At 33.4% G+C, this 12,429-nt stretch overlaps 1 protein-coding gene across 1 annotated transcript; it reads left to right on the top strand.

The window, feature by feature from the left end:
* The first annotated feature begins 2,741 nt into the window (after positions 1 to 2,741).
* Positions 2,742 to 7,338, top strand: LOC111893822 (uncharacterized). The gene is made up of 7 exons (XM_052767073.1): positions 2,742 to 3,604; positions 3,718 to 3,804; positions 4,837 to 5,046; positions 5,489 to 5,653; positions 5,804 to 5,857; positions 6,566 to 6,709; positions 6,906 to 7,338. The coding sequence occupies exons 1-7, from the start codon at positions 3,434 to 3,436 to the stop codon at positions 7,281 to 7,283; spliced, it is 1,209 nt and encodes a 402-aa protein (XP_052623033.1). The 5' UTR covers positions 2,742 to 3,433; the 3' UTR covers positions 7,284 to 7,338.
* The last annotated feature ends 5,091 nt before the right edge of the window (positions 7,339 to 12,429 follow it).

Genomic DNA, 12,429 nt, shown 5'->3' with positions numbered 1-12,429 from the left:
TTGAATACTTTTTGATCACTATTATTGAATAAATAAGAATACACATATAAAGAACATACAAATGTAACAAATACATATAGAAAACGTATTCATATGTTTTATTGCTTTTAAAAAACATTGTTAAAATTCTTTTTCCAATTCAACGTATTTAAAATGTAATTTATAACGAATATTATGAAAAAACTATGTATAAATACGTTTAATTATAAAAAACTTCAAAAATATTCTTTAAAATATAAAAACCTAAAAATAGGTTTTTTGTATGTATTTATTACATTTATATGTTTCCTTACGTGTAAATAGGTATTTAAAATGTATCTACATACTTATTTATTTGATAATATTGATTAAAACGAATTTAAAAATTAATATATTCATTTCCGACGATGATGATAATAAATGTATTTAAAACTCAGCTTTTATATATATATATATATATATATATATATATATATACATATATATATATATATATATATATATATATATATATATATATATATATATATATATATATATATATATATATATATATATATATATATATATAACCGTGACGGAAAAATTTAATTAGTGTTTATAGTTCAACCGGTAATAAGCATTTTTTGTTATATGAGTGGTGCGGGTTCGAATCTCTTTATCATCATTTCTTTTCGACAAAACTTCAAAAATGGTCAATGTCGTTTTCGAAAATCTAAAGTTTAGTCCCTAATTTATAAAAATCTCATAGATGGTCCCTGTGGTTTCAAAATTTTTAACAAATGATCATTTTTGTTAACTCCGTTAGCTTTTGTCCGTTATCTCAAGGGCATTTCTGTAATTTCATATCACAGGACCATTTATGAAGTTTTATCTTATTTATTTATTTTAAAAAAGAAAAAAATGCAAGGTCTCTCTCTCCTCTCTCTCTCTCTCTCTCTCTCTCTCTCTCTCTCTCTCTCTCAAGTCCAGACGCACAATTGATTCCTTCACAAAAAACAGTAATTCACTACCTACAACTAATGATTCTTTATCTGCGTGATTGAATCATTCATCAAAAGGGATTTTGAGGAGCTTCATCCATTTCTTTCTTGTTGGATCAAATCCTTCCCAACCTTTGGGATCATAAACCATGTATACCGAATGCTCTATTATCCCTAATTGTTTCCTTAAATCCATTTCTCTCTTTCTCTCGCTCTCTCTCTCTCTCTCTCTCTCTCTCTCGATCAACCTTGCTCAATCTCGTGTCAATGAAACCCTCCTCCGCATCAACGCCATTGTAGAGAAGTCCAATTGCATTGACGGCGTTCTGAAGGCACTAGAGAACGAAGAATTCGAGTCCGCCGCTAATTACCTCCAAAATTGTCTTCAAATCGACGCAAAATAGAAGGATTACGGTTCAGATAAGAGGGAACAACTCATTGCTTCCAAGAAGCAACTTGAATCAATTGTCAGGAGAAGACTATCGGCGGTCATCGACCAGAGAGACCACCAAATCCTCCTTCGTTTCATCAGACTTTATAACCCCATCTCTCTCTCTCTCTATAGGAAGAAGGATTGCAGGTGCACGCTAGTTACTTAAAGAAGGTGATATCCTTGAGATCTAAACTTGAATTTGAGCATTGAGTGGAACTCATGGACCAGAAACAGAGCCAGGTAAATTTCGTTGCCTATTTAACCAATTATTTAAAGACAGCGTGCTAGCAATCGAAGAGAATGAAGGGATATTGAGAAGTCTGTGTAGAGAAGATGGCATTATCAATGCAATTTGCGAGCTCCAAGAAAAGTGTGATTCTAGGGGTTCTCTAATCTTAAAATGGATATATTATTTTATTGATCAGTTTTTTTTTTGGATTTATCCAATATGAATGACAATGTATTTGCTAGAATGATGGGCATCGATATGAATTAGGGCAGATTAACAAAGTTGGGGGATTTGTGATTCGAATAGTGGGTAAAGCTTTGATTTCTTCCATGTAATGTATTTCTGGAAATTTATTTCAATTAGACCAGCAACCTGCATCAATGTATGAAGTTGTTCGCTTGATTGCAGCAATACCTATGTGTTTGAGTAGTCATTTCTTATGCTCTCTTTTTCTTCAACCATAAAAGGTAAAAAATCCTCTTCTTCCTTGAATTGCAGATTTCTTGAAGGTAATGGTAGGAAGAAGACAAGGTTAGAGAGAGATAGAGAGATTTTTTTATGGTGAAAATTTCAAGAAATTCTCTAATTATGAGAGAGAGAGAGAGAGAGAGAGAGAGAGAGAGAGAGACCTTGCATCTTTTATTTTCTTTAAAAATAAATAAATAAGATAAAACTTCATAAATGGTCGATATGAAATGACAAAAATGTCCTTGAGTTAACGGACAAAAGCTAACGGAGTTAGCAAAAATGACAATTTGTTAAAAGTTTTAAAACCACAAAGACCATCTGTGAGGTTTTTATAAATTAGGGATTAAACTTCTGATTTTCGGAAACCACACATACCATTTTTGAAGTTTTGTTTTTCTTTTTGAAAAAATAGCTTTTGTATTTAATATCTATATATTAAGCGTGAATTTTTAAAGCATCAAAAAACTCTACTGAGTTCGTAAGTTGTTTGATTTGTTGGAAGGAAGTTAGGATTCGAAAGCATATATATATATATATATATATATATATATATATATATATATATATATATATATATATATATATATATATATATATATATATATATATATATATATATATATATATATATATATATATATATATATGAAAAGAAAAGAACTAACGTGTCATGTCATATCAGTTGAGATCAACATTGTTTCTACCTTTTAGTGTCATGATGACTCGATGAAAAAGTCAAAAATTGCTAAAAAAAATAAACAATGTCTAAAATGAAAGAATTAACCAAATTCTTGGGTTTTTTTATTAAAAAAATAATACATTTTTTATAATTTTTTCAAAATAATAAAGACTTTACTGAAAAAAGAAAAACAATATAAATTTTTAGAACTATACTTATTTATTGAATAAACTAATGTTATTTTGATAAATGAAAATTTAAAAAACACTTTAAGGTCAAAACTCCATATATGGGATTAATTTTTCATCATTGACTTCTTTACGAAAAAAGAAAAATATTATTAATTACTTGGCATTTATGGCCAAATCCGGATATTTACTTCTTAAATTTTATTCAAGTCCCGATATTTAATTCTCAATTTCCACTATATCATAAATTCGGAATAAACCCAACGAACAAACATATAAAATCCATAGAAAGCTCGTAGTATTTGTATTTGTTAAGTTGTAGTTTTCTAAAACCAATACATTCATTCTCTTGATTTTCATTTGAAGCATTGTGAAGGATAGTTTTAAAACTAGGTTTTGTTTGGATCACAAGACCAAAAACGAAGGAAACGCGCACAAATTTGTGTGCCATAATTCATATAAACACAAACAATAATGGAGTCTAGTTATTTTCGTGATATGACTCCAATCCTTGCCGTTTTTCTTTTGTTTTTCTTGTTATTTACTCCGGTTTTTCCAACGACAAATTTAAAAGATTTTAGACACATAAACACAACCTTCCAACCAAATAAGCAGTTGAGTAAAGCTACTATGAAGACAATTAAGGTAACTCTTTCATTTTATTTGATTTTCTTTACAAAAACAATTATTTCATATATTTGTGTTTATTTATGATATTCGTTGTATAAACTAACCGAAATGTTTTTTTGTTAACTCAGAGCCCAGATGGTGATATAATAGATTGTGTTTTGATCCATTTTCAACCGGCGTTTAATAATCCTATGCTGAAAGTAACAAAGCCATTGGTATATTTAACGTGTTATGTGTTATTTATAAGTAGGCTTAAGCTCTTATTTATAGTGTATTCGATTCGAGATTCATTTGAGACAAACTTATTTTTGTGAAAGGAAAGAAATTACATTTATGGTCACACAGAAAAAATGAAAAAAAAAATTACTAAAAAATTTCGTCATTTTTACTTAAAAAAAAAACTCTTCTCTCTAATAAAAAAGAAATTATATTTTTACATTTTTTCAGTTTTTTCAATATTTTACATTTCTTGACACCCGAAATATAGAATTATATCCTCATGTTTTGCAAAATATGTTTGTCACATGAATTCTATCCTATATATACACACATACATGCATGTACAAGTGTGTATATATATATATATATATATATATATATATATATATATATATATATATATATATATATATATATATATATATATATATATATATATATATATATATATATATATATATATGCCAACGCAAAGCAGCTACGATAATAGTTTTTTTGACGAATAATTTCATTATAGAAAAATAATTATTTGATTTTACTATTAGTTATTATGTAATAAAAAAATTACTAGTTTTAAATAAAATATTTATATTTATACCTTATATTTACATTATATGTTTATACACTTGATGTAAAGTAATTAATAAAGTTGTCTACTTTAAGAAAAATATATTAATTTATATACATAAATTTAATATTTTAAAATTTTCATTTTCCTCTAAATTTAATTTCTTAATAATCTTTTTTAATTTAAGTATTCTAACTTTTGGCAAGTTTTAATGATTTATTTATGAATATTTGATTTTTATAAACAGTTTTATAACTTATACATTTTAAAATTCAAGATATGACTAATATGTTTTATAATATAGTATATATATATATATATATATATATATATATATATATATATATATATATATATATATATATATATATATAAGTGTCTACATGTGTATATAAATATATTTTTATGAATTGGTAATGTTTTCAATTTAATTTGCTTTTGTAAATAATTGAATGAATAGGATCCACCAGAGATACCAAATGGGAATAAGAAAGGGGGAATGGAAAAAAAAGTTAAGCAGCTATGGAGTTCAAAAGGTAAATCATGCCCACATGGAACAATTCCGATAAGAAGGCAAACAGAAAGTGAGATCTTGGCATCCGATTCCATTTCCACATTTAAGAAGACACTTAGCAGGAAGGACTTCAATTATTCTAATGATGGCCATCAGGTGCAACATTTATATCTGATTTTTTCAAATCAAAAGATTATAATATTAGGAAAGAAAATCTTAGAAGTATCGCGTGCATTTAAAAACATTACATTTTTTTGCCGTTGTGTAAGAACAATATTTAATGACAATTTAAATATTAAACATACCTTTCAAGAAAAAAAAATACTCCAATTCATACCATGAATTAATTTTACAAATGCCTTTTCTTTTACCGCCTATAAAAAAAAAAAAAAAAAAAAAAAAAAAAAAAAAAAAAAAAAAAAAAAAAAAAAAAAAAAAAAAAAAAAAAAAAAAACATCCCATTATTATCAGCATAACAAACTGGTAAGTATTTGGGATATTTAATTCCCATTATCATCAAAATTAAATATTTATTAAAACTATAAATCAAAAGTAATATTATTTAAACTATATATTTATTGCTATTATGTGGTTGCAGCATGCAGTTGCGTATGTAACCGATGGAGAATTTTATGGAGCAAAGGCATCTTTAAATGTATGGGCTCCAAATGTTACAAGGCCTTTTGATTTTAGCCTTTCACAAATTTGGGTTATTGCAGATGTTCCAACTCATGGGTTGAGCACTTTGGAAGCTGGATGGCAGGTACATTCGTTTATTTTATATATATATATATATATATATATATATATATATATATATATATATATATATATATATATATATATATATATATATATATGTGTGTGTGTGTGGATACAATTGTTAATAGTTTACTCTTATTTGCAATGGCAGGTTGCTCCAGCCATGTACGGAAATAAATTGCCAAGATTTTTTCTTTATTGGACTGTAAGTTACTAAGTATCATGTTTACTTATTAGAGTATTCACAATGAAAATTTCAATGAAATTGTTGAATGAGATGACATGTCTAATTGACATTAATGGATTGAACTCTATCATTATCAGATGTTATGTTTACATTCAATTTATTTGGAGTTCAATAACCATTGAACCATTCAATAAGAAAAAAAATCATGTCATAAAAAAATATATTGTGGTAAGGTTTCCGTAGAATCGTTTGCCGCTTCAAAAAAAAATTAATGTCGTAAGTTATATTCTATAAATATGTTTTTTTTTTAAAGAAAAACCACACACACTCTAATCTACCCATAAAATCACATATGTCTCATGTCTTGATTTAAACCCTCAATTTTATGGAGGGAGGATATCTCACCATACCACTTGGCCTACGGCCGCTTGGTTATAAAGATGTTTTATTTAATTTTATTTAATTTTAATAAGTTTAATATATTATGAATGTCGTTAACATATTCTTTGTCACCGCAAAAGTTTTCATTTAAGGATTGTCTAAAAAAGGAAGACAACAATTTTTTCCATTTAATATAAGGGTGGTGGCAGATAATTTTGGGGTACTTATAATGTACTACTATATATTATTTTATGTTACATACCTTTGACATTGATAGTAATTTTAATTGGGTATGCTCTTAAGATATTAATGATGATAGTTTGAGCTCAAAAATTAATATTACAGAATGACGGGTATCGATCTGGATGCTACAATTTGTTGTGTTCGGGGTTTGTACAAACGACTCATGAGATTTGTCTTGGAGCTACTTTTGATGCATTATCAACGTATAATGGTACGCAGTACGATTTCGACGTATTAATCTGGAAGGTAAATCTTTAATCTATCAAGATTGCGAGGAAATAATCATAAAAGAAACCTCACCAATTTTTCAATGATGTTCTACTAAAATTGTTGTACGCAAAAACTGCAACATACTTGCATGACTTTGCCGGTGCAACATACTTTTTATTTTTTTTAATGGAATAAGACTATTTTTTAAACTATTTTATATGAATTTTTACAGGATCCAAGACATGGGAACTGGTGGTTGAGGGTGGGAACGATTATAGTTGGATATTGGCCTGTAGCTTTATTCCCTGACTTTAGTAAACATGCAACTGCGATTGAATATGGTGGAGAGGTGTTTAATGCTCAAAGCCCAGGTCAACAACCCACATCAACCATAATGGGGAGTGGCCACTTTGCAACTGAAGGGTTTGGAAAAGCTTCATTTGTTAGGAACATGGAAATTGTTGATGAACACAATGTGTTACAATCAGTTGGAGATGTGAATTTGTTAACAGAAAAACCAAATTGTTATGATATTAAAAATGGGTTTAATAGTTTTTGGGGTTATTATATATTTTTTGGAGGGCCTGGAAATAATCCACATTGTACCTAAGAGAAAATGTTAGGTAATATGTTGGTTCATTTGTTGAATTTTCATATGAAAATATATTATTAATATACCGAATGGAAAATCGCTAGAAATAACAAAATATTTTGTGTATGGAAATATTGTAATAATACATACTTAAAGAAAAATTGCAGGAAATAACAACAAAATATTATACTTTTTTTTAATCAATTTACGTATTATATTTAAATATTTTTATTTATATAATAAAGTAATAAAAAATAAAAATGTGATATCTTTGCCGCTTATAAGGGTGGACAGAGTCGGGCTGGAGGAGGAGGCCGGTGGTACCCCAATCGCGCCTAGAAGTCGTTTCTAAGAAAACGTAGAGACATTTGGACGGTAGTCTGTCGGGTTAAAAAACCCATGCGTTCTCTTGAGCATTGACTAGTCAAACTTTTTTTTTAGTAAAAAACACTTTTACCAATATAAATACATATTGTACCATTAAAACAAACCACACATTCTCTAATTTCCTTCCACATCTTAACCGTTTTTTTTCGGTTCCAAAACAACTTGGGCGAAATAGGGTTCTATCGGGAAACCATGGATTCTTTGGCCTTTCACCTCTAAAATCATCCTTCCTTTTCAATGCAAGAGCATACATCCAATGCACTTTTTTTTTCGATTGTGTACCCCACAAAACTCCTTGCTAACTACATCAACTTTCGATTAGGGAATCAACTCTCTCTTGCACAACTCCCTCAAACAACCAGATTCAGAATATCTTCGTCGATTCCTAATCTTAATTAGACTGTTACTAAGAAGGACCCCCTCCCCTCCCCCCCCCCCTCCAATTTCGTTAAACAACAATCCCCAAGACTTTCTCCTCAAAGAGTACTAGTTGCCTTTCAAATTTTAAAAATCCAAAAGTTGTTCTCCAGGGCACTTCTTATATGCTTTGATTTGATTCAAAAGAAGTTCGGTTTCTCTACTCTTCAAAAACTCATTTACTAGATCGAAAATGAGGGTCGAATTGCAATCTATTGACAACTAACTAAACTACTCTGAATGAAGGGGTGAAATACGCCGCCTTCCTAAAATTATATGTGCTTTCCCACCAAACCGATACTACAAGAAATGTTGGCAATAGCGGCGACATGTAATTGACCGTTACATGTCGCCGCTATTGCTGACACAGTGGCGATCCGTGCCAAATAAATCTTGTCCGTTCGATCTGCAATCTATCCTACGGACGTAAATTCGTAAAAAAGACATTGACTTTTCCCTCCAGGGGTGTCGCTGCTAATGCCCCTTTGTCGCCGCTAGTAAGCGTGCGTTGCTGCTATTGCCCGCCGCCACTATTGAGTTGCATCAAATAGCCCCCCCCCCCCCCCCAGTCTTCGTTCTTTCCTCTATCGTTTTCCTCTTTCTCTCACAGAAAGCTCACGTCTGCAATTCCCCGTGCGCGCCATTCCGATTCTGACCACCGAGAGCCTCCGTTTGTAACACCCCGAATTCGAAAGACCTAGAAAGAAAAGGAAAACCTCAAAATCAGAAGGCAACTCTTCGAGTAGGTGGAATGACTCGACGAGTAGGAACATATTATGGGTCACGAGTTAAGTGACCTACTCGACGAGTCGGTCAGGGTTAGGGAAACCCTGAATTGGAGACTTGGTACCCTATTTAAGCATCTTATTCTCCTCCTCTTGGCTCCATTCCCCGCCCCCATTGTCCAGAACTTAACCCAAGAAGCCCTAGAGCATTTTGTGAGTTTGTGAGTCGTTCTTTAAGTGTTTTGGTGTGTTCTTGGAGGCTAGAAGAAGAAAAAGGATATTGAAGGTTCAAGGAGAAGTTTGTAGATCCAACAACACCATTTCATTTCCATCATTTTTAGGTAATAAAGTCTTCATCTTGACTTATAGTTTTTTAGATGTCATTATGATCATTTTATGAGAGTTTTGGTTCATGGAGCTTGATCTATGGGACAAGGACATCCAAAGCAAAGATCCTTTCAGATCTGGAGTCCCTAAGAGTGGTTAATGGTGGGTTTTGGTATACTACAACATCCTATGGTGTACATACAACCCTACATGCCTTGGATCTATGTTTTCACTAATTATACATGCAATATTGTTTCCAATACATTAAGCCTACAACTAGCATGCATTTGACATAATCAACATAAAAATTAGCTAGATGGCATACCTCTTTGTAGTAGCTTGTAGTTTTGGCCTTTAAGAACATAGCACCAATAGTATGAATGCCTCAAATGGAATCACAACACACCTTTGGATAAGGGATGTAACGCTTTGTTCCGAATTGACATCTAGTCTAAGGTTGTGGGCCGAAGGTTGGTTTTCATAAGGAGTATGGCTCTAGATAAGGTAAGATCTAGGCCCATTTGGGTGCGGGTGATGTATTAGATGTGTTTCAGGTGTTCGGGTTGTGTTTTGGAGCCTAGGGCTAATTTGGTAAAGTGTCAGTTCGGGATTTTATGGATAATGGATTTTTGTTCGGAAGGTCTTAAGGAAAGTTTGAGTTGTTAGAAGTGTAGAGCTTCTCGTCACCTTTCTGTGGATATAAGGATCGTTGAAAACGGATTTATAACGAAGAAGTTATGGCTTTCGGAAGTTTAGTAGTTTCAGGCTTAGCCGAGTACGCTGGGCGTACTTTGGGTTACGTTGGGCATAATGACCAGGAGTGGTCGCGAAGGTTCTCTGGAGTACGCTGGGCGTAATTCCGTCAGATCAGAACCCTATTTTAAGGTCTTGGACCCTATTTAAACCCCTTATTTCATAACCAAACCCTAACATCTTTAGCCTTCACCCCTCTAAACACTAGAAATCGTCATATAGCATCCATGGTGGCATTTTAAGCTTATGGAGTCCATTTTTGGGGTGTTTAACCCATTTTCAAGAAGTTGGAGTTTGATGCAAGGATGGGAATCAAGGAGGAGCTTTTGGATCTGGCTTTTAGGACTCATTCTCAGCTTAATGAAGGTATAAAGCTCTAAACTTGACCATCAAATGCTTAAATCTACAATGTTGAGTTTTTGGATATTTTGGTCCCAAGAACGGAGCTTTATGGTTCCAAATCCGTTTTAGGCTTAGGGTTGCCACCCTTGATGCTATTTGGGTCCCTAAGGTAGAAAGTTGTCATCTTGATGGTCTTAATGGATTCATGCTCGAGTTAGGGTCACTTTTATGGAAGTAGAATGCCATTTTTGGAGTTTGGGTTTGTTTGGGGCATGTAAAGTCACCAAGTCAGTGACTTTATGGGTTTAGATGTTATGTACAGCTCAGATCTATAATTTGGACTTGTAACGATCAAGTATTAAGCACTTAATGGATGTTGTGCATGAGCTGCTTGTACGCTGGGCGTACTATGTAGTACGTTCCGCGTACAGTTCATTGCTCAGTACGCTAAGCGTACATAAGAGGTACGCTGGGCGTACGCTCTCAGAAGGACTTGGGCCTTTGTGGACTTCGGACCTCTAGGCCCTAATGGTTTTGGGCCTGGATTTGTTGATAGTTGGGCCTAAATGCATACTTCGGCCAATAATGGAGTAGTTGGGCCTATTGGGCCTTGTGGCCCAATATAGAAATGGACTTCACGTTTGTGGGCCTCTGTTTGGGCCAATTCTTGGACTAGGTTGCTGCGGGCCTTCGTGGGCCATTTGGGTCATGATTATTGACTAAGGAAAGTACTGGGCTTTAGTATAAGGTCCATTGAAAGGTATGGGCCCAATTTGGAAAATTGGGCCATTGATGGTCTCATTGACATTATAATGTTGGGCTTTTGTTTTGGGTTTGGACCATTAGTTTTGGATCATATTGGGCAGGGGTAAAATGGTCATTTTACCCCATTCATGGACCAAGGATTATGGTATGGGACCCAATTGCTAATTGGGTATGTTGACTGGTAGTGACAGCTCGGGTAACTGGTAAGGGCAGCAACTAAGGATTTCCTCAAGAAGCTTCTGCATTTGAGGTGAGTCTTCTCACCATACCAATGGGTCTAAGGCACCAAGGTCGGCCCATTTTATGTTATTTGGTACCTAGTTGTTGTAATGATATGTGGTATGGTAGCTAGCTGTATGCTAAGTGGTATGCTAGTGATTATATGATATGTGTTATGCTAGTTGTCTTTGTGATACTTGCATGGAAGACCCCGGGGGGAGCCCGTAGCATTGGATGTAAGACCATCTGGGGTAGCCCATGGCATTGAATGTAAGACCATGTGGGGTAGCCCATGGCAGTCCTAGGTAAAGACCATGTGGGCTAGCCCATGGCAATCCTAGGTAAAGACCATGTAGGGTAGCCCATGGCATTGGATGTAAGACCATGTGGGGTAGCCCATGGAAGTCCTAGGTAAAGACCATGTGGGGTAGCCCATGGCATTGGAAGTAAGACCATGTGGGGTAGCCCATGGCTTTCCTAGGTTTTATGTATGCATGGCTTATGTGCTGCAGGTAGCTTTTATAGCTAACAAGATATGTGTTATGTGATATGGTAGCTAGCTTTATGCTAAGTGGTATGCTAGTGATTATATGATATGTGTTATGCTAGTTGTCTTTGTGATACTTGCGTGGAAGACCCCCGGGGGAGCCTGTGGCATTGGATGTAAGACCATGTGGGGTAGCCCATGGCAGTCCTAGGTAAAGACCATTTGCGGTAGCCCATGGCATTGGATGTAAGACCATGTGGGGTAGCCCATGGCAGTCCTAGGTAAAGACCATGTAGGGTAGCCCATGGCATTGGATGTAAGACCATGTGGGGTAGCCCATGGCAGTCCTAGGTAAAGACCATGTGAGGTAGCCCATGGCATTGGAAGTAAGACCATATGGGGTAGCCCATGGCTTTCTTAGGTTTTATGTATGCATGGCTTATGTGTTGCAGGTAGCTTTTATAGCTAACAGGATATGTGTTATGTGGATTGTGTGTGTCATATGCTTTGGGAAACTCACTAAGCTTCGTGCTTACAGGTTTTGTTTATTGTTTCAGGTATCATCGTTTTGGAAAGGAAGGGCTCAGATTGATCACAGTGCACACACCTATGATTTCCGCAATAAATTATTTTGGGATGAACTCTGATAAATGTTTTACTTAATGATGATTTGAAATGTTTGGAATAAATGATATCTATTTTTGGGTGATATTAAAAATGAAATTTTTTCCTTGATTTTTGG

Source organism: Lactuca sativa, chromosome 8 (genome assembly GCF_002870075.4).
Source record: "Lactuca sativa cultivar Salinas chromosome 8, Lsat_Salinas_v11, whole genome shotgun sequence".
In the NCBI taxonomy this organism is placed as follows: Eukaryota; Viridiplantae; Streptophyta; class Magnoliopsida; order Asterales; family Asteraceae; genus Lactuca; species Lactuca sativa.
Note: the sequence above shows the minus strand (reverse complement) of the source record. Positions and strands in the feature narration are given on the sequence as shown.